This window comes from Carassius auratus, chromosome 10, assembly GCF_003368295.1.
Source record: "Carassius auratus strain Wakin chromosome 10, ASM336829v1, whole genome shotgun sequence".
Lineage (NCBI taxonomy): Eukaryota > Metazoa > Chordata > Actinopteri > Cypriniformes > Cyprinidae > Carassius > Carassius auratus.
The window spans coordinates 4,741,706-4,765,421 of record NC_039252.1 but is presented as its reverse complement, the minus strand read 5'-3'; the positions used below and the strand labels follow the sequence as shown (position 1 = coordinate 4,765,421).

General features: G+C 37.0%; 2 protein-coding genes across 3 annotated transcripts; both read left to right on the top strand.

Moving 5' to 3' along the window:
• Positions 1 to 3,092: 3,092 nt before the first annotated feature.
• LOC113109625 (MAM domain-containing protein 2-like) lies at positions 3,093 to 16,599 on the top strand. Of its 2 annotated transcripts, none has more exons than XM_026273306.1 (15): positions 3,093 to 3,268; positions 3,348 to 3,526; positions 3,608 to 3,712; positions 6,048 to 6,298; positions 6,379 to 6,463; positions 6,813 to 6,920; positions 7,070 to 7,353; positions 9,197 to 9,290; positions 9,370 to 9,516; positions 10,271 to 10,536; positions 12,324 to 12,417; positions 12,536 to 12,691; positions 15,490 to 15,749; positions 15,836 to 15,920; positions 16,010 to 16,599. In XM_026273306.1, the coding sequence occupies exons 2-15, from the start codon at positions 3,496 to 3,498 to the stop codon at positions 16,084 to 16,086; spliced, it is 2,043 nt and encodes a 680-aa protein (XP_026129091.1). In that variant the 5' UTR covers positions 3,093 to 3,268; positions 3,348 to 3,495; the 3' UTR covers positions 16,087 to 16,599. The 2 variants fall into 2 exon arrangements, with proteins under 2 accessions (XP_026129091.1, XP_026129090.1); XM_026273305.1 differs by having other exon boundaries at positions 3,345 to 3,526.
• A 1,290-nt stretch (positions 16,600 to 17,889) lies between these two features.
• On the top strand, positions 17,890 to 23,367 carry LOC113109604 (structural maintenance of chromosomes protein 5-like). Its single transcript, XM_026273290.1, has 9 exons — positions 17,890 to 18,137; positions 18,275 to 18,416; positions 19,236 to 19,288; positions 19,392 to 19,554; positions 19,662 to 19,796; positions 19,871 to 20,011; positions 22,729 to 22,890; positions 22,973 to 23,045; positions 23,135 to 23,367. The coding sequence occupies exons 1-8, from the start codon at positions 17,986 to 17,988 to the stop codon at positions 23,033 to 23,035; spliced, it is 1,011 nt and encodes a 336-aa protein (XP_026129075.1). The 5' UTR covers positions 17,890 to 17,985; the 3' UTR covers positions 23,036 to 23,045; positions 23,135 to 23,367.
• The last annotated feature ends 349 nt before the right edge of the window (positions 23,368 to 23,716 follow it).

Sequence of the window (23,716 nt, the reverse complement as noted above, 5' to 3'; positions counted from 1 at the left end):
ATATTTTTCTATAGATATAGCTGCTTTTATAGCCCCTACGAGTTTCACATGAGGATACAGGTTTGCATGAGGAACACAGACAGGTTTGTTTTCCTTATCAATTACTATATTTACTTTATTTGACCACAAGATCAACTTGCACTATTAAAAACATCTGCCTGTTAGCCACAACAGGTCTTGACACACAAAAGAGCATATATTTGCTCAGGTCTTCGCCCAAGTATAATGTATCAGTGATGTGTATGCAAAGGGAGGAACACAAAACTGGACCTAATGTGAAACAAATGTCAATTCTGAAATCAGTGATTGCGTATTCAGTTTAGTTCCTGTGAGTCCCCTTGGGAGCTTCGTCATGTGGTCAAGAATCCAGCTCTTCCCAGTGAGTTCAGATAACCCAACATCCAGCCTCCTCTGGCCCCACATTACATATTAATATCATCTTACCAAACATTGTCCACTGAACACATTGTGTGACTTCAGCCTGCAATCATTGATGGTTTCCAGCGGTGTGACTTCATTCCCTAATTGTTTAAGAGTGTGTGCATGAATCAACACACTTCTTGAAAAAACAAGAGAGATATTATAAAGGTTCTGTAAACTGAAACTGCACAGAATTTAACAACACAGCATAGAATTTAAACAGAGCACGTCATACTGATTAACTCTACAGTAACATTTTTCAAAGGTTTTATTTATTAATTTTTTCATTCATTCATTCATTTTTCAGGCTCAGACTATATTAACAGCACAGCCACAATAATTACTTGCTATTCAATAAAAAATAAAATGTAAAATGCAATAATTTAGTGAAATCAAATAAAAAAATGCATTTACCATTTATTAAACTCCATATTTTGTAAAACGTCAATTATACCCGTCATGTTATTTCCAATAAATTTAATAAATTAATTTTGCAATATAATGGACTGTTTGGTACATGACAGATGCATGACAGTCATACTCTCACATGACATTTTCTTTGTAAAGTGGTGAAATGTGAAGGTCTGTTATCAGGAATGACTTTGATGTGAAATTTACTGTGCTGTAAAAGGCATGCATGACAAAAATCACTCCAGATCTTTCCCATATTAATCTGTATGAACACGTGTGCCTTTTTAGCCAAATTCCTGATTAAGAACTACATTACCCCATTACCCATAATCCTGAAGAGTGACCCACCAATCAGAGAGAAATAAAATAACTTCAAAATAAGCTCCACAGCCTCCTACAGAAGCCTTGCAAACAACACAATCAATCCAATCTTTGTGCCCTAATTTATTTGAGATATTTGCTATAATAAACAAAAAACAGGCAATAGCTTAATGTAAAGGTTTTGTTGATTGGATTATATGTCATGGTTCATGTGTTTAAAAGTTCAGAAACTACAAACCCGATTCCAAAAAACTTGGGACATTGTACAAATTGTGAATAACAACACATGTTTCATTTATCAAGGGAAAAATAAGTTGATGTTAAATTTCATGGCATCAACACATCTCAAACAAGGCCATGTTTACCACTGTGTGGCGTCCCCTCTTCTTTTTATAACAGTCTGCAAACGTCTGGGGACTGAGGAGACAAGTTTAGGAATAGGAATGTTGTCTCATTCTTGTCTAATACAGGCTTCAAGTTGCTCAACTGTCTTAGGTCTTCTTTGTCACATATTCCTCTTTATGATGCACCAAATGTTTTCTATGGGTGAAAGATCTGGACTGCAGGCTGGACATCTCAGTACCCGGATCCCTCTTCTACTCATGATGTTGTAATTGATGCAGTATGTGGTCTGGCATTGTCACATTGGAAAATCCAAGGTCTTCCTTGAAAGAGACGACGTCTGGATGGGAGCAGATGTTGTTCTAGAACTTGGATTTACCTTTCAGCATTGATGGTGCCTTTGATGTGTAAGCTGCCCATGCCACATGCACACATGCAACCTCATATCATCAGAGATGCAGGCTTCTGAACTGAGTGCTGATAACAACTTGGGTTGTCCTTGTCCTCTTTATTCATGATGACATGGCGTCCCAGTTTTCCTAAAAGAACTTCAAATTTTGATTCGTCTGACCACAGAACAGTTTTCCACTTTGCCACAGTCCATTTTAAATGAGCCTTGGCCCAGAGAAAACATCTGGCTTCTGGATCATGTTTCGATATGACTTCTTTTTTGACCTATAGAGTCTTAGCCGGCGACGGCGAATGGCACGCTGGATTGTGTTCACCGACAATGTTTTCTGGAAGTATTCCTGAGCCCATGTTGTGATTTCCATTACAGTAGCGTTCCTGTATGTGATGCAGTGTCTAAGGGCCCAAAGATCACGGGAATCCAGTTAGTTTTTCGGCCTTGACCCTTACACATCACAGACCTTATTCCTTTCTCCAACCAGTTTTTGTAGAATTGAGATTTGTTCCTAAAAACATAATTCATTTAAAATTCCATTCCACCGACATTATTCTTATACTGTAGATTATTTTCCAATGAAGTAAAACCTGTTCATGAAACACTGATAACTTAACAGGGAGTTTTAAAGGGTCATAATCACATCTAAGGAAAAAATTGTATACCTCCTAATTTCATAAATATTTGCCTGGGCATATGAAACCATTTTTCAAAAAGGTCTTAGCCAATTTGTTTTGTTCTTCATATTCTTTGACCAACATTCATTTTCTGTTTTCTTTTCCAGATACAATCATAGATAGCTTGGTTTATAGCTTTTATTGCATTTAACATACGTAGAGAGTGGTGACAATCATACTTCAGATGTAATATAGATAATTAAAATCATAGTAAACTATTATGAGTACAGTTGTGAAGCACAATTCAGATCAAAGAAGAAATACAGTTAAAGTAAAACAAAGGAAAAACCATTAAAGTGAAAACCTTTTAAATAGAGAAAACAATGAAACAAATACTACTAGAAATAATGCTGCCAAAATATAATAATAGGCTTGATCACTTCTGTTGTCAAAGTGGCCAGAATATCTGTGTCTCATAGGAACTTGAGTAAGATGCAGATGTGCTCACATCATCAACAAATGTTTCATAACCAGAACACACAGTTCTCACTGGATCCTCGCCTGAATAAAGCGAGAAGAGATATTTTAGTGCTCCTGATGGCACAGTGCCCTAGTGGAAATACTTTACAACCTTCTGTCTGCTTTCAAGATGTTACACAAATCTGAAGAGAGAAGACAAAGATCTGCTCCATATAGATCTGATCTACACATCCAGATGATGCTATGGATCAGCGATATGAACGTGTGTTTCGTGGTAAGGGAAGGTAACCTCTGAATCTGGTCATCGTTACTGAAAACCTCTCCTAATTCCCTCCCATTTTCTTCTCCAGCAGCCCAGACAGAAGGATCACATCCGAGCTTCGGTTATACACTGCCAGCTTGACAGAAGGACAAGATGAGAGAATGAAATCTAGATCATCTCTAGTGCTAAACCAGATCTAATTTGATTTATTGATTGCAAGACAAAACGTAAAAGAGAAGATGCTTCCGTTCTATCTTCTGAGCTTGATTGGTGAGTACTCATTGCAGTTAATGTTGTCTGTGTAGATTATTGTACATGCATTAGTGTGTGTTCAATGCTGTTTTCTCTCAGTGACAGCTAAAGCAGAGTTTTTGCCAGGCTCCTGCAGCTTTCAGGACAGCACATGTGACTATACGTCTGACCCTGACTTTCTCAGCTGGACCCTTGACCCTTCTGGTGAGTTTCAGCAGCCTGTCAATGAATGCATTGCTTTGGGAATCATTTGATGCCAAGGTCACCTTTAAATGAGTGGATGTCAGTCAATTACAGTTTATTCATTTAATAGGAAGGGGGAAAAAACAACATAAAAAAATATATTTAATACACATCTTCTGTAGTGAACATGATTTTAATTACATTTTACTTTGGTATATTTTTGGGTGGCATGAATTCAAAAATGTTATAATAGTGCATCTGTCCTGGTATCATAATGAATATGGTATTGAGTAGTTTTCTCAGGAATAGATACAGTGAAGCAGTTTATGTTAAAATTCTATGAACATTTGAAAAACATTTGCCTCCAAAATCAGTGACCAAAAAAAGTCATGTGGTGCAACCAGTGAGCAAAAAAACATGTGATGAGAAGACAAGGTTAATGCAGACTGTGTCATGTGCTACAACCCTACCTTATGTTACCTTCTGATGTTATGTTATGTTATGTTATGTTATGTTATGTTATGTTATGTTATGTTATGTTATGATATGTTATGTTATGTTAGGTTATATTATGCTATGTTATGTTGTTAAGTTATGTTATGTATATGAATAATTCATCATATTCAGAAAAAATACTTTTACTTTAAAAGTATTTGAAAATGTATTTCAAAATAATGATTAAAGTGATATTCCACCCCAAAATGAAAGTCTTGTCATTAATCACCATGTCGTTCCAAACCTGGAAAAGCTTTGTTCGTCTTCAGAACACAATTTAATATATTTTGGATGAAAAACCAGGAGGCTTGTGACTGTCCCATGGACTGCCAAATAAATAGATAGCCTGAATGCACTGTTAGTCACTTTGGATAAAAGCGTCTGCTAAATTTTACATTTAAATGTAAATGTAAATTAAATTAAATTAAATTTAATTTAATTTAATTTAATTTAATTTAATTTAATTTAATTTAATTTAATTTAATTTAATTTAATTTAATTTAATTTTAATTTTAATTTTAATTTAAAGTCCAGAAAAAGTATTAAAGCATCGTCAGAACAGTCCATATAATATTTTACTTGGCAGTCTTTGGGACAGTTAAAGCCTCCCAGTTTTCATCCAGAATATATTAAATTGTGTTCCGAAGATGAACGAAGCATTTATGGGTTTGGAAGAACATGGGGGTAAGTGATTTATGACACTATTTTCATGTTGGGGTGAAGTATCCCTTTAAAATTAGTTAACAAGAATATATGAGCATGCATTCAAAGGGTAAACAAAATGGGTTATTGAATTTTCCATGGTTGCCCCATATGACATGTTTAGAGTGATTATTTGTTTATTATTAGATTATTTGGTTTTTCGATTTATAAAAAAAAAAATGATATAATAGTTTTTGAAAACCACATAAAAGTCCTCATGAATACAAACACTGCATTTCTAAGCATTTTCCATGTTTTTTAAACAATATATGTATTTATATTAAGAGCTCTCATCAGAATTTTCATCTCATTTGTCATTTGTCATATATATATATATATATATATATATATATATATATATAAGCTATTTACATGATCGTTCATTATTTTATTACTTTATTTTAATTTATTGTATCATTTTATTTTATTTTTGTGGATCTGAAAAGAAGACATTTTGAAGAATCTTTGTGCAGCTCTTTTCCATAAAATATTTTATTTTCCGTAAAATATTCTCCCTTTGTGTTCCAGCAGGGTTGGAATGACTTGAGAGTGTGTAAATGATAACAAAACTGTATTTTTGGGGTGAACTGTGGCCGTTTAAGGCAATTTTTAAGAGTGTGGAGGTTGGCACCATTTCTTAACTAATGTAATGAAGCCGTGAAGTATGGTATGAACAGCCCAAACATGGATTTCAGGATTAAAAAACAACATGTGAACTGCATGGATCAAATGCCCAGAAATGTGAAGAAACAGGGTTTACTGAAGCCCACATCTGGAAGCCATGGCCTCAGTATTTAGGGCATCTGGAGATGAGAGTGAAATAACACATTACTGGATTGATGATTTTGCTCTGTTTATATGTGGCATGAATCACTAGTGCACAAGCACACTGGGTTATTTGCTTTTGGTTGTATCTAAAGAGCACAGGAAATGAACAAGAAATGTAAGGATCGGATACAGATGAGGAGAGAATAGGATATGAGATCTCTGGTGAATTATATGCATCTGCAGGCAAAAGAAAAAAATGCATTTTTGCACTCAGTCATAAAATGGTTGTTTGATAAGTGGTCTGTCACTGTAAAAAAAAAACATTTTTCTGTCTTCCCAGCTGCACGCACAACTCTTGCCATGAATGTTGTTTTCCCTCTGCTTCACTCAGGACACTTCATCACAGTCGAAGAGCAAGTCCAGGAGGACCAGGGAAAGGCGGTTCTTTTGGGTCCAGATGTGGATCAGCAGGACTGGAGCTGCTTTAGGATGGTCTATCAGGTCACAGGCAGCGCCTCCCTGCAGGTGCAGAAGCGCATGGACGGAGAGAGCTTCGATCAGGTGCTCTGGACCACCCAAAGCCCGTCTGATAGCTGGCTCATCGCTAGCATTGACCTACAGAACTCCACCCAAACGTTCAAGGTGAGAACTATTAATGCAGTGTGTGTCATATTGTCTTGTTATCACGTGACCCCAATGATAAATTTGTTCTACATCTGCAGATCGTGATTGAAGGCAAACTAGGAGCAGAAGAAGGCAGCAGTGTGTCCATCTTTGAGATCAAGATCTCTGATAAATACTGCATAGGTTAGTGCTCTGATCACTCGGGCCAAACACCCAGAACAGATCAGCAGCCTTCAACGTTGTTTGTTTCTTTGCAACAGTAAAAAAGCCATGCCAGAGTCAAAGCCAGCCACATGAAAAGACTGGTTAACCACAGAAAACAAAAACACTGTTCTTTCCCAACAATGTTTGGACGGTAATTGCTAGGAAACTGCACATTCCTGAGAGAATGATAATCTGTTAAATGAACCCAGATTTCTGAATTTTGCCCAAATGTTACCGGCATTAGATGGCTTGTAGAGATAGAGAGCTTCAAAAGTAGTTATTTACATTTTGATGCAAACTAATATTTTCTGATCATGTGACCTCAAAGAGTGTGAGTTTGAGGAAGAGCATCTGTGTGGCTACAGTAACGAGTGGAACAGATTTATGAACTGGCGTGTGGGGAGATCAGATGATGCTGCACTGACCGCTGGGACAGGTTAGTCTGACCAGCACCCGCTTTGTGATGTAATCCAATAGGATATGAAAAAAATACTGTCTGACATCCTTATATTATCATATCTAGTATTTTATAAAGCCATGGCTGAACAGATTCTGTCCCCGATGTCCTTTCATTGACTCACACAGGTCAGTACATGTTTGTGGACTCTACGGACACTAAAAGCTTCCAGGAGGTGGCCAAGCTGGTATCTCCGATGACCTCAGTGCCCATGTCGGGCTGCTTGAGCTTCCAGTACCAGCACTATCACGCCGGGGACCACCTGTTCTCCCTCTTCAGCAGGGATCAGGCCGGACAGTATCAGGAGCTGTGGAGAGCCGATCTACAGGAGAACAACACCATGAACTGGAGTCCAGAAACCAGAGTCTGGAGACCAGTACAAGTGGACCTCAAAGCTCCATATCCAATAGAGGTACGGACTGACCACCACAGATAAATATCTGTTTCAGATACTATCCTAAAAGCCACATAAAACTAGCTCTGTTTTACATACCGGGCAACCAGTCTCTTCCTGTCGGAGTGTGGAGTTCTTGGACAGAGTGAGCTGCCAGCTGCTAAATATGGACCAGACTGTGTCTGACTGCGTCAGGAAAGATTCTGCAACGCTAGGAGCACAAAAAAACTCTTTTTGTTCTTTTATAGACGCTGCACCTCAGGGCTGTCCAAACCTGGTCCTGGACGGCCAGTGTCAATTACCACATCTGAACTAACGGTCTTCAGGACTAATTGTCAAAGGCATGCATGCTGGGACAAGTTAAACTAAACTCTGCAGGACGCTGGCCCTCCAGGACCAGGACTGAACACCCCTGCTGTGCCTAAACAACATCACAAGAGACATTCTGGGTTTTGAAGAAAGTAGGAGGCTAACACACTGTTCTCATGATGTTTTGTTTCTTGATTATACGAATGTTAAGGGAACATTTCATTTGATCATTTGCACATGTTGTGGAAACGTTTGCTTTTGAATATTCACTCAATGTTCTGAAGGTCACGTCTATAAAAGGTTAGATGAACGTCCAAGAACATTGCACAAATAATGTTCTTGTGCTAAGTTTTGGGAAAATTATTAAAGACCAGATAAAGGAATATTATAAGCAAACAGATAAATTAATGTTCTATTATCATTCTATTAATGTTACTCGATATCGTTCCAGAACATCAGCCGAAGTTCTGTTAATGTTCTCTATTAGCTGGGTAGATTTCAGCCTGCAGTTCTTGTGTTCTCTGCTTGTTGCTTCCAGATCCCAGAGATTGATTCTGACATTTAATTTAATTTTAGTAGGGTTTAGAGGTCTACAAAACTATATATATATATGTACAAACACACACACAAACGCACACACACATGTTTGTTTTTGTGAAAAGTGGGGACATCCCATAGGCGTAATGGTTTTTATTCTGTAGAAACTGTATTTTCTATCGCCCTTCACCAACCCTACCCCTAAACCTAACCCTCACAGGAAACTTTGTGCATTTTTACTTTCTCAAAAAAACTCATTCTGTATGATTTATAAGCGTTTTGAAAAATGGGGACATGGGTTATGTCCTAATAAGTCACCCTCTCCTTGTAATACCTGTGTCATACCAATGTCATTATACAGAGTTGTGTCCTGATATGTCACAAAAACATGCCCACAGTGTTGGGGGTAGAGCAATCGGATCAAGAAACTAGTAAAGTAATGCATAATATTTTTAATTTACAAGAAAATATCTGAGTTTCTTTTTAATACAACGCTAGTACTTTGTTTTCCCATTTATTAACTGACAGCTCTTGTGTTGCCATGTTGGGAGAAATTAGTAGTTAATGCATAAGCGATATGTATTTAATGATAGGTAATGGTGAACATGCTTTTAAACTGTGAAAAGTAAACTTACAATATTATGTGAACCTACAATGATTAAACGTGCATGCAAAAAGCCTCAGCCTGAGGTTTATTCGGTTCATTTTTGGTGCTTTAAAATTTGCCAAAAAGTAAGACTTTTTTATATTAAAAAGAAACAAGCAAGCACAGGCCAGATGAGAAAAAGTAATGCATTACTTTCCATAAATAGGAACTAATTAACACCATTACATTTTTATTAACACAATATTATAATGCATTAATAATTTGGAAGGTAACTTTTCCCAACTCTGTGTTTATTTAATTTTTAATTTAGTGTGATTTCATGATTAAACATGATTATAATTAGTCACACTTCATGTAAAATTGTAAGCACTAACATTTGTGTGTGTGTGTGTGTGTGTATCGTTCAAGTTGGTGTTTGAGGTGGCGTTCAACGGTCCACATGGAGGATACGTGATCCTGGATGAGATTTCCTTCTCTCCAGAGTTCTGTGATGCAGACACAGGTGTGTATGAACCGCTCAAGCCACCTCAGAGCTCAGACACTATACCTGTGTGATCAGTAAATAAACTGTGTTTCCACAGAGCCAACGTTTGATCCATCTGTTGCCAACTGTGACTTTGAGTCAGGATATTGTCAGTATGTGCAGACACAGACAGACAGTTCACTGTGGAGGAGAGTGTCTGTGAGACCCAACATCTACACCGCTGGAGACCACACGACAGGAGCAGGTGCACGACCACTTCTGGAGAAGAAATATCAGCATATTTGAATGATTTCTGAAGAATCGTGTGACACTGAAGACTGGAGTGATGATGCTGGGAATTCAGCTTTGATCACAGGATAACTGAGAAATTATTTTCAGAATTGCTTATATACACAATATTTAAATTGTTATTGTATTTGTATCAAATAAGAGCAGAAAAGACTTTAAAATGTTTTTAAATTGTACTGACCCCAAAGTTTTACACAGGAGTGTATAAACACATTACTGATTAATTGCCTGCATTTATTGAAGCATGATGTGTGACCCTGGCACACAAACCAAAGTCTCTGGGGTATATTTGTAGCAATAGCCAAAAAAACATTGTATGGGTCAAAATTATAGATTTTTCTTTTATGCCAAAAATCATTAGAATATTAAGTTAAGATCATGTTCCATGAAGATATTTTGTAAATTTCTAATGTAAATATATTTAAAAATATATTTTTGATTAATAATATGCATTGCTATGAATCCATTTGGACAACTATAAAAGTGATTTTATCAGTATTTAGATTTTTTTGCACCCTCAGATTCCAGATTTTCAAATACCGGTAGTAGTATCTCTGCCAAATACTGATCCTAACAAACCACATATCAATAGAAAGCTTATTTATTCAGCTTTCAGAGGATGCATACATCTCAGTTTGAATAATTGACACTTAAGACTGGTCTTGTTGTCCAGGGTCACGTGGTTAAAAATAGTTGTTCTTTCTGAACAGGATCCTTCTTGTTGGCAAACTCTCGCTTGAGTGTACAGTCTGGATACGTCAGTCGTTTGTTTGGCCCAGCGATGCCAGCCAATCAGAAATACTGCCTGAAGTTCTTCTACTCCCTGCGAGGCCTCAGTGGAACAGACCAGGTGCTGTCGGCGTATCTGCATTACAGCGACGGTACTAAACAAGAACAAATATGGACTCAGAATTATAAGATAAGAAATCTCTGGATTGCAGTTGAACTGACCATTCAAAGTCAGAAAAATGCTCAGGTAAGATGCAAAAGGCTTTATTATTGTCAATAACTATTCCTGATTATTGATTGATTAGTCAGAAGGGAAAGACAAGTGGTGCATTGAAGTCATATTCAATGCATATTAACATATTATTTATATTATAATTCTAACCATTAAAACTTTGCCTGCCATACCTTTGCTTACCAGCAGCATGTGGCAAATCATGGTTTACGGCTGTAAACTGAAGTCTATTGGCCGTCTCAGTTTCAAAAGGAAATTTCACAGACTCTTTAAGAGACACATAGCCTAATCTCAGATGACTTATCTGGACATAATTCTGGCCCGCTGCTCTCACAGTTTATGTCTCACATGACATTTATTAGAGAAAGATTCAGATTTAAAAAATAAATGTTTATAACATCTGCAAATTTAAGACGGTCTGAGGATCATTCATACTTTAAATCCACAGAACCATACATGAGTTTTACTTTTTTAAATATTACAGCATGCACTGTCTTTCTTTTCTGATCTGTCATTAAGATAGCATGAGAAAGCCAAGCTTTAAGATTCTTCTTCTTCTGAGGCTAAATTTGGACTGTATCTCCTTTCAAGCTACCACCAAACTTGAATCAGACCTTCACACTACTCTACTTATGCTATATCTCTTCTGATCAGACTTATGATTTTTATTAAACGGATCATGAAAACTACGTAAATCCCATAGACTTTTATTGAGGGAGTCAAAACTTCTGTACAGTAATATATATAAGCAGGACAACTTAGGACAACATGCTCATGCTTGCAACATGCTTAACTTGCTAAAAACATGCTTATCATGCTAGAAATATACTAGCAACATGTTAATCACGCCAAAAGCATGCTATCCACATGCTAGCATCATGCTAATCATGCTGCGTACATGCAAAACTTAGTAGAAACATGCTTATCATGCTAGAAAAATTGTAAATTAGCTAGAAACATGCCTATCATGTTAGAAACATGTTAAATCAGCTAGAAACATGCTTATCATGCTAGAAATATGCTAGCAACAGGTTAATCATGACAAAAGCATGCTATCCACAAGCTAGCATCATGCTAATCATGCTGCGTACATGCTAAACTTACTTGAAACATGTTTATCTTGCTAGAAACGTTCAATTTGCTAGAAAAATTCTGCTAAAAATATGTTGGCAACATAGTAGGGCTAATCATGCAAAAAACATACAAACTTGCTAATCATGTTAATAATATGTTAACAACATGCTAACCATGCTAGCAAAAAGTTTATCATTTCAAGTTAGCATTATGCTAGAAACATGCTAAAAACATGTTAATTGTGTTAATAATAGGCTAATATGTTAGCAACATGCAAATCATGTGAAATATCCAGACAACATGCTTATCATTTAAAAAAATATGCTAGAAACATGCTGTCATCATGTTAATCATGCTAGACAAATGTTAACATCATGCTAATCATGCCACAAACATGCTAGCAACTTGCTAGCAACATACTAGCCATGCTAGAAATATGGTTATCATGCTAATAATAATCAAGCAACATGTTAGCAACATGCCAATCATGCCACAAACATGCTAGCATTTTGCTGGAAACATGCTAATCATGCTAAAAGATTAGAATAATATGTTAGCAACATGTTAAATCATCTAATCTATCTAATCTAAACTTTCAAACTACAAACTTTTACAGCTGTTTGAAACTTTCAGGCTAGGCTTTCTCAAGCAAGCTGGCTCACAAACTTTACTCATCTAATTTCATGTTGATTTTCATCATGTGATTTTCCTCCATCTGGGCGATGAAGGTGGTTTTCATCAGCACATGCAAAAATATTTGGATTTGTGACTCTGTGGGTCTCGATGACATTAAAGTCACGCTTGGTGACTGTGCACTGTTAGGTAAACATGCTTCATTTCTCACAAAACTCTGTGCATTTGAATCTTCATGGTGAATCTTAATGTTGTTTCCTTAATATTTGTGTTCACTACAAGCAGAAATGAGCTCTCTTTATTACAGCATCTTCAGTGTCAGCCCCGTCTCACTGTGACTTTGAGGCTGGTCTGTGTGGATTCACTCAGGACAAGGAAGGAGACTCAGGAGACTGGATGCTGGCCCGGGGACCCACACCCACATCCTACACCGGGCCCAGAGGAGACCACACTACTGGAGTGGGTGAGATAAGACCCTTATCACTCCTAACTTCTGTTATAAACTTATCATTGGGAATAATGGAACATGTACAAGAGTGTAAAAGTTTAAAAGTTGGATGTCCATGGCTTTAGTCTTGTAGCTAAGTACACTTTAGCATACTTTTAAAATGGAAGTTATATACAAATTAATTAAGTGTAGTATGGTTACCATTTGTATAACCACAGTTTTATTATGGTTTAATACTTTATGGTTATCATTGTTTAACAATAGTAATAGTAATAGTAAGGGGCCATAAGTAATTGGACTGTTTACTCAAAATCCATTTTGTGGACCGATGTAGACTATTACTTCATTATTTCTTCATCAATTAAGCAGGTAAAAGATCTGGAGTAAGTGTGCCTTTTTCATTTGGAAGCTGATGCGGTGAACCGCATCATGTGGTCAAAGGAGCTCTCCATACAAGTGAAACAGACAATTATTAGGCTTCAAAAACGAAATAAATCCATCAGAGAGAGAGCAGGAGTATTAGGATTGGCCAAATCAACAGTTTGGAACGTTCTGAGAAGAAGGAACGCACTGGTGAACTCAGCAACATAAAAAAGCCTGGACGTCCACGAGAAACAAAAGTGATGGATGATCGGAGGATCCTCTCCATGGTAAAGAACCCTTTTACAGTATCCAGCCAAGAGAAGAATACTCTCCAGGAGACAGACGTGTCACTGTCAAAGTTTAAAAATAAGAGAAGACTTCACCAGAGCAAATACAGATGCTTCACCACAAGCTGCAAACAAGGCATCTAAAAGCCAAACCAATGGTTCAGTGATGATGACTGAGGACAGAAGCAGCCGGATGAACTCTGAAGTGTATAGTGATATATTGTCCGTCCAGATTCAGTCAAATGCAGCAAAGTTGGTTGGACAGCGCTTCATAGTACAAATGGACCAAGACCCAAAAGCAAAACTTACAGCAAAAGCAACCCAGGAGATTTTGTAGGTAAAAAAGAGAAATATTCTGCAATGGCCAAGTCAATCTCCTGATCTCAACCCGATCGAGCTGCATTTCACTAGCTGAAAACAAAACTGAAGGAAGAAAGAGCCACAAACAAACAACAAGTGAAGCCAGTTGCAGTAAAGGCCTGGCAAAGCATCACAAAACAGGAAACCCAGTCTCTGCCGATGTCCATGAGATCCAGACTCGAGGCAGTCATTGCCTGCATGGGATTCTCAACAATATATATAAAAATAAAATGTTATATATGATTGAATTTATTAATTTTTTTGCATATTTGTCACATTTGAATGATTCAGATATTACCTCATCCTAATATTACCGAAAGATAACCAGAGTAAATACCAAATGCAGTTTTTAAATAATGATTTCGTTTATTAACGGAAAAAAGTGGCCAAAACCTGGCTGACTCTACGTGAAAAGGTAATTGCTCCCTAAATCTAATAATTGCTTGTGCCACCCTTGGCAGCAACAACAGCATCCAAGCATTTGTGATAACTGCCAATGAGTCTCTCACATCGCTGTGGAGGAATTTTGGCCCACTCTTCTTTGTAGAATTGTTTGCACATTGGAGGGTTTTCGAGCATTAATAGACTGTTTAAAGTCCAGATTTAAGCCCAGATTTGGCCACTCCAAAACCTTAATTTTGTTTTTCTTGAGCCATTCAGAGGTGGACTTGCTGGTGTGTTTGGGATCATTGTCCTGCTGCATTACCCAAGTGTGCTTGAGCTTGAGGTCACAAACTGATGGCCGGACACTGTCCTTCAGGATTTTCTGAATTCATGCTTCCATCAATTATAGCAAGTCATCCAGGTCCTGAAGCTAGAAACAGCCCCAGACCATTACTCTACCATCACCATGTTTGACTGTTGGTATTGTGTTCTTTTTATGAAATGCAGTGTTGGTCTTATGCCAGATGTAACGGGACACACACCTTCCAAAAAGATCAACTTTTGTTGCATCAGTCCACAGAATATTTGCCCAAAAGTCTTGGGGATAAAGAAGATATTTTTTGGCAAATGCGAGACAAGCCTTTGTGTGATTTATGGTCTGCAGTATCTTTTGCCCAGTCTCTTTCTTATTGTTAAATAATGAACACTGATCTTAATTGAGGCGAGTGAGGCCTGCAGTTCATTAGATGTTGTTCTGGGCTCTTTCATGACCTCCTGGATGAGTCGTCGTTGTGCTCTTGGAGTAATTTTGGTAGACTGGTCACTGCTGGGAAAGTTTAGCACTGTTCCTAGTTTCCTCCAAGTGTGGATAATGGCTCTGACCATGGTTCACTTAGAAATGACTTTCCAGACTGATCTGTTCTTGAATTTCTTTAGATCGCGGCATGATGTGTTGCTATTTAAGCATGCTTCACTTTGTCAGACAGCTTCTATTTAAGTGATTTCTTGATTCAACAGGTCTGGCAGTAAACAAGTCTTGGTGTGGCTAGTGAAATTCAACTCAGCTTTCTAAAATAATGTGGTTTATTGCAGTTCTTTCATGATTTAAAAGGAGGGGGCAATTAATTTTTCACATAGAGCCAATAGTTTTGGGCACATTTTCCCACCTTAATAAATGAAATCATCATTTAAAACTGCATTTTATATTTACTTGCTTTATCTTTATGTAATATTAAAATTTGATTGATGAGCTGAATATTTTAAGTGTGACAAATATGCACGAAAATTGCAAAAACAGGAAGGGGGCAAAAACTTTTTCACAGCACAAAACTTTTTCATTATTTTCTGTTATGATCACATTGTATTGAATCTAGTACTCTCATTTAAACAGTCTCAGAAAGCTCTTTTCTCTGCTTTAAGGTCATTATTTGCACATTGAGGCGTCAGTGATGCTGGCCGGACACAGAGCGCGCCTCGTCTCCAGCTCTCTGCGCGGCTCTAGAGACACACAGTGCTTGCAGTTCTTCTACCACATGTACGGCTCAGGGATCGGACAGCTGAGCGTTTACCTCCAGACCGGACAAGAGAGCCAGGACAAACTACTGTGGACGAGCCGTGGAGAGCAGGGCATCTCCTGGCTCAGAGCGGCAGTGAACTATCAGTTTGACCAGCGGCACCAGGTCAGTCGCATGACGCTGCATTATAATCAACATTCACTCAGCATCATCTTCGTGAATATATTGCATCTGTTTCTCCACATACTTAGATTGTGTTTGAAGCCACTAGAGGAGAATCAGTAAGGAGTGATATTGCAATCGATGATGTGGTTTTTGAAAGAGGACCATGCAGAGGTATTCATGATAAGTTGATTATCATACACATCTGTTATTAACGTTACCGTGAACAACTTTACATACTATTTGTCCCGTTTTCCACACAGAATATGCTGATGACCATATCCCTCATCTGCGCCTCTCTGGACATAATAATGATATTCAGTCAATGATTTTTAAATAGAAAAAGACAGGATGAGAAAAAACAATGCTGGGGAAACTGAAACCATGTGACCGTACAGCTGGAGTGCAGGGATCTGAGAGGATGAAAGCAAAGGAGACGACTGCATCGTGAGCAGAAATGATCAACTAAAAACTTTCCTTTTGAACACCTGGTTCATTCCTGATATACAGTTTCTCATGCGTGTATCATATGGCTTAATATATTGAACACATGGTTAAAGATGGAGACCTTATATGGTTACCTCAGAAAGCCTCTATACAGGATTGTCTTATTGATTTCATTTGTTCTTCTTCAGGACAAAAGCATGTAAATCTGGGGATTTTTTTATGTCAAATGAATTAAACAGAAAATTGCAGAGACTTTTATTTTATATAGAAATATCTCATGTCTAAAACCTTCAAATGTAACAAGCATTCCTGATTATCCTATTCTTTTGGGATGGCGACTGTCTGACTGGTATTAGCTTGGTTATTAAACAGCTACCATATAAATAAATAAAAATACAGTTAATGGATGTGAAATACTGATGTGTGCTGAAGTTTTTTAAGTGAGTGAAGTGATCTGTGTGTGTGTGTGTGTGTGTGTGTGTGTGTGTGTATGTATGTATATATATATATATATATATATACAGTACAGACCAAAAGTTTGGAAACATGACAAGTTTCTTCTGCTCATCAAACCTGCATTTATTTGATCAAAAATACAGAAAAAACTTTAATATTGTGAAATATTATTACAACTTAAAATAATAGTTTTCTATTTGAATATACTTTAAAAAAAAATCATTTGTTCCTGTATGCAAAGCTGAATTTTCAGCATTCAGTAACATCCAGTCGATCACATGATCATTTAGAAATCGTTCTAATATTCTGATTTATTATGAGTTTTGGAAACAGTTATGCAGTCTAATATATTTGATGAATAAAAGGTTAAAAAGAACTGCATTTATTCAAAATAAAAAAAAATTCTAATAACATATTTTCTTTACTATCACTTTTTATCAATTTAACACATCCAATAAAAGTATTGATTTTATTAAAAAAAAATAGAAAGAAAAAAAATTACTGACCCCAAATTACTGACCAGTAGTGTATATTGTTATTACAAAATATTTATATTTTAAAAACATAGCATTTTTTTTTACTTTTTATTCATCAAAGTATCCTATAAAAGTATCACATGTTCTGAAAAAATATTAATCAGCAGAACTGTTTCCAACTTTGATAATGAATCATCATATTAGAATGATTTCTAAAGGATCATGTGATAATGATCCTAAAAATTCAGCTTTGCATCACAGAAATAAATTATAATTTAAAGTATGATACATTTAAAAAAATCTATTTTAAATTGTAATAATATTTCACAATATTACTGTTTTTTCCGTATTTTTGATAAAATAAATGCAGGCTTGATGAGCAGAAGAAACTTCTTTCAAAAACTTTTCGTCTGTACTGTACATATATATATATATATATATATATATATATATATATATATATATATATATATATATATATATTTAACATATATTTGACATATATAAAATCTTTTCATAAGTTAAAATAAATAAATAAAATCCGTCATCAGTCATCAGGTACATAAAATGCACAGTTACACTAACGTTACATGCTGTAGAGCTGTAAAGAGTAGTATGTTAGTACACTGACTGTAGTGTATCGCAGGGTAATTCTTTACAGCCATCTAGTGCTTATGTACAGCAAGCGCACAAATCACCCCTCACTAATGACGTAAAAACACCCCTATATGGCTGCCCTGGAACGTGTCACGTGACAACCGCCGGCCAATCACACGGCGGTTCACCCTCAACACAGGCGCGAAACGAAAGCGTTGCGACGCTGCTGCGGTACCCACTGGCGGCGGTTGACGGGACGAGAAATGGACCTGCCGCAGAAGAGAAAACGAATAAGCCACGAATTAACCACCTCACAGCCCTCCAGCCGCGAAGCTGCACCGTCCAGCAGCACAAATGGCCAAGCAGGAGGTTTCGTGGAGGGCTCTATCCTCCGCATCACCATGCGCAACTTCCTGTGAGTAACTCACTCTTTAACGTTACACAAATATCTCTCTTTCACTTCCATAACAGGTGTTTGCACTTTAATGTCGGGTGTTTTTATGTTAAATCGTGATGGATTGTATATGTGAAACTAGTCCTCTGTGTTTGTAGCACCTACGATCACTCGGAAGTGTTCCCGGGACCCAAACTAAACATGATCGTCGGAGCCAACGGCACGGGGAAGTCCAGTATAGTGTGTGCCATCTGCCTGGGCCTGGCCGGGAAAACATCTGTCCTGGGCCGAGGAGACAAGGTGAGTCACCCACCTGAGCCCTGAGAGAGCCTAGTGTTAGCTTACACCTATTACACTGTAGACTGAGTGTCATCAACATCTCCAGCCATTTCTAGACACTGTACCAAAGTGCACAAACACATGGGTAGTTCTCTTAAATCTGTGTTAATGCAGTTTTTGCATTTGCAGGGGCTTTGGAGGCAGTTGTGCCGAGATTATTTGGTTGCCTTTAGTTAGCATGCAAACAAAGTGTACAAACTGGAAAGTCCGGTAACTTTCACAGACAAGCAGGGACACTAGAACAGATTTCTTTATAGAGAAAACCCCACATGAATTGTGTCTGATACATACAGAGAAGTTTATCCACCCTGAAAATAGTTAAAGGAGACACTGAATGATTTAAGAGTTAAATGTACCTTAAATAATATACATTTATGGAATTGGTGCTTGAATCAGCACAACATATATAACACTGAAGATATCATTTTTTGTCTTTTTCAATACTTTTTTTTTTAGCATTTACAGACAGGGAACTTAATCATGAAATACTGTGGTTATTATCTTAAAGGTTAAATGATAATGATATTTTTTTTTACTCGAACTAAAAATAAAATATAAGAGGGCTTGAACATATTTTATTTCAGCCAATTGCCAAGGCAACTTTCTAAAATAACTTAAGCCAAACTGAATTAATAAAAACTGAATAGACGTGTTTACAAAAAAAAATACAATGCAAAAGATGAATTCAAAATATGAATACAAGTTGTACGAGTAGATCAGTCATACTTAAACCAGATTTATTGATGACAATAAATAAAGCAGATGTCGTTCTGTTTCTAGGTTGGTCTGTATGTGAAGCGAGGATGCAGTAAGGGTTCAGTTGAAATTGAGCTGTAAGTGTATATTTATACATATTATGATGCATGTCCATTATTTCCAAAATTCCCTGGAGAGACATCGAGTTGCTCGGTTCCTCTCGGCTTTCTTTGTGTCCAGATACAGAGCGAGTGGAAACTTGGTAATCACCAGAGAGATCCAGGTGGAGAACAACCAGTCGACGTGGATGCTCAACAGAAAACACTCCAGTCAGAAAGCTGTGGAGGAGGCTGTGAAAGAGCTGCACATTCAGGTCGGGAACCTGTGTCAGTTCCTACCGCAGGTGAGCGCTGTTATTAACACCTCTGCACACTACAGACCGTCAGACACATCTGTGAAGTTTGGAAGAGCTGCACAAGAGAACCGTTTGTCTTTTGTTTGGTGTTGCAGGAGAAGGTTGGTGAGTTTGCTAAGATGAGTAAGATCGAACTTCTCGAAGCCACTGAGAAATCAGTCGGCCCGCCAGAAATGTACGAGTTTCACTGCGAACTCAAGACGTTTCGCAGCAAAGAGAGGGAACTGGAGGTGAATGTTTTTCTTGTTTTGAAATGCATCTTAAGGCTGTGTTAGGTCTTTGATTTCACTGGTGTTTTTGACAGAATGTGTGTAAGGAGAAAGCCACCTTCCTAGAGAAGGCCAGACAGAGGAACGAGAGGAACAAACTGGATGTAGAGCGCTACTACATGAAGAAGAGACACTTGGACAGGATCCAGATGCTAGAGAAGAAGAAACCCTGGGTGGTGAGTGCTGATCTTACTAGATTAAACTTTCCCAAAACCCATTTGTTGCAAGCTTTCTGAGAGGACATACTCTTCATTAAAAGGTGACCACCATTGATGCATCAAACAAACAGCTGAATATTACTGGCATTGTCAACAGACACTTTCAGTTATGAAATAAAGACATCGGTGACAAATAACTGCAACACCTTAGAAAAATAAATGTTTATAGTAGTTGATATTAGGGATGGGTCACGATTTTCGAATAGTCGATTTAATGACTGAATATCGATTAGGCTGTGGCATTATTTTCTAAGGATGTGAACTGTGCCCGAGCGCGTCTGACCCCCAAAGCCCGGTTTGGTTGACTGTGATCGCTCTGTGCGATGCTCGGACGTGGTTGGTTGGAAGGAGTGGGCCAGAGGAGGTTCAGTTAAGGGTGTGGTACGCAATGTGAGCGCTAACCACACTGGAGCAGGGAACTACTGACACGCAGCATGATTACGTGAACATTTCTGAGCAGTTAACACAATTGAAACATAAAACAATATATTGTGAGAGGGTCTTCTGTGTCACCGCCTCCCAAACGACTCAAATAATGAACCACAAAGTTAACAGAACGATGCACTCCACTGTGTTGAGCGAGAAACTTCCTGTTTCCCACGTGATTACGAGCTAGCTGCATTAAAATGTGTTATTTGTTGAAAGAATAAAATGTAATATTCCACTGATTGATAACATAAACATTTACCGGCCATATATAAAAAATATTTTTTGACTCGGTTATGTTTATTTTTCTGAAGTAAATAACATTATGTGACTATTTACAAGCTTTTAATTATGAAATAATATGTAACATTTTAATCGCAATAAGCTTTGGGCTTTGTTACTTTTTATTATAACACAAAGCCTCTGCTTCTGTAAATTTTAAAATAAAATACAAACAATAAATGTTTTTTACGTTCTTTAATCTGTAGTGAGATATTCGCCTCCTTTCATGGGGCATGTGAATCAATTATATTTTCCTGTTTAATATTTACAGCACGAAAATAATAAAAAAAAATATTTGAGTGGATGTTGAAAAAAAACAGAACAATTGAATACAAACAAGTGTCTCGTGAAATAAATCAATTTGAGATATAAAAAATCGTCAGTAAGCCTATTGCTGTTTTCAGTATTAAACGTGAAGGATGACAGTTGCCACATACGCTTTTTTATTTTTTTTTATGGTGAAGTATACAGGTGTGTAATATTCACTTTTACTTCATGCAATGTAACATGATTTTATTATCGTAATTTTGACTTTATTCCTAAAATATCATGACGCTAATCTTATTATTTTATTTTATTTTTATTTGAGAAGGATAAACTGATCAAAAATGCTCAACTCACTGTCTTGTGCTAGCTGCTTTGTAGGCTTTTTAAAAAACAAACAAGCTTGAATTTAACAAACATAAAATGTTCCAATCATATATCTGAATTAAATTAATAAAGAACTGAAATGAAATATGACCACTTTGCCATTAAAAACCAAAACTAAACTATTATAATGGCTGCAACAGCAGAAAGGGTGTTCTCTGCAGCCGTAATTGTGAACAGATTGCGCTCCCCTCTTCTTCCCAAAGCATGTGCACATGATCATTTTTGTGAATAAAAATATGAAATAGGTTATTGTTATAAATGCAGATGTTAAAATTAATGTTCACATAAGTGCCATCATTCAGACGGTTCACAATATGTTTTAGCGCATACTTTGTTTTAAGAATGATATTCTGTTTTAGCGTTTTATGTGTTTTAAGCCTAATATTCATGGCTGAATTAATCTGTTCTAATCATGTGAGCAGTTGATAATTGACGACTGTTGTTAATAAGTGCTGTCATTCGGTTATGTTATATTAATATGTTTCAGCAATCGTACAAACATCAATTGGCTTGGTTTAGGATAGACCTTTCTCTAATATATTAAACCGTTTGTTATCATACAGATTGAAAGCCTGACTAGTGTCTCTCCCTCTCTCTCTATTTATGTGTGTTTATGCGAGTGCATGTGATTTTCGGCTACTAATCGAATACTAATCGAATAATACCCAGCAATTATCTTAAAATGCACATCCCTAGTTGATATGTTTCCATCCAAAGTTGTGAATTTAACTTAAATTAAAAATAGGAATATCAAGTCAAAAAAATTTTTTATTTGTATTGTTCTTCCTACAATAGAGATTGTTTAAATTCAAACATGAAAGTAACCTTATCAATGATGCAGACTTTAAAAATGAGGCAATAAAGCAGTTCTAGGGAGACAATAGTGTTGTTTACAGTCGGTTCAGTGTTGGCTCAGTTCAATTACTGTAGTTCAGTCATTATAAAACCCTTATCAATATGGCTAAAAACATTTGTAAATAAAACTAACTCCGTTCAATGTCAACAAAATCATGAAAGTATCAATAAAATCTTTAAAGTATCAGTAATGGAAATCTAAGTTGCTACAAACAGGGAAGGCACAGTGTTTTTTCCATATTTAATAAATTATTTTGTCCCTCAGGGCATTCCACATGAAATGCAAAAAAAATTTGTCATGTTATCTTGTGTTCAGAAGCCTGATGTTTGTAAATGCATTCGTAGTTCATCTGCGGATAAGTCTTCTTATCTGAAAAAATATTTTTTTTTTATATGCATTTAAAGATTTTATGTGCATATCGGATGGATTTCAAGACTTCATTTTCTGTTTCCTATTTTAGGAGTATGAAACGGCACGTAAAGAGCTCGAGGGGGTGAAGAAGGAGAGAGAGGAAATGAAAAAGAAGCTGAAGTCGTTAAAAGAAGCTCAGGAGCCTCTGATGAGGAAGATCCGCTCGGTGGAGAGTCAGCTGCAGCCCATCGAGCAGCAGATGAAGGAGCTGGTCAGCACAAATCACAAATCTATTTTAATATTTCCTTTATTATATAAAATAATGCTACTGCTCCCTCCTCCCATTTCTTCAGACTGCTGGTATCAGAGATGCAACGCAGAAATGCAAGCAGAAACATGATCAGCTTGAAATATAGGAATAAAGAGGTTTGTTCTGAAAGACTACCAACAAAACATAAAGTGTTAAGGACTGTATTGAAACACCAGCTGATTAGTCTGCTTCTGTCAAACGCTAGGTTGATGACATCAGACAGGACCTGAGTCTGAAGCAGACCGAGGAGGCGGACCGACAGAAGCGGATCGGACACACGCAGCTCATGATCAAAGACCTGCAGAAGGAGCTACAGAACATGGGCAGCATGGAGGACGTCACGCCTCAGATCGAGGCTGTCAATGCAGAGCTGAGGAAAATCCAGGAAGAGAAAGCCAAACTGGAGGGCGAGATGTCAGACCTGCGCAGAGATAAAGACGAAGCTTTGGAGAATTAAACCGTAATGTTTCAGATTAATTTAGTAGCAGAAAAAACACACGCATGTTGTATAAGTCACCCTGTTTTAGATCATTATATTGATACGTTCATTATACGGATAATTCACCATACTATAAGTTCATAAAAGTAAAAAAAACATAAATGCGACCTACATTGCGTCAATCAACATTTACACACTGCCTCCGAAACTTTCGTCCTTCAAAACATATTTCAGATCAGGTTCGATTTTCTGTATTTTGCATCCGTTACAGAGGATAAAAAAAAAAAAAAAAGGAAGAATATGAAAAAAACTGGTGTGCTATGTCCTTAAAAGGATAGTACAAACAAT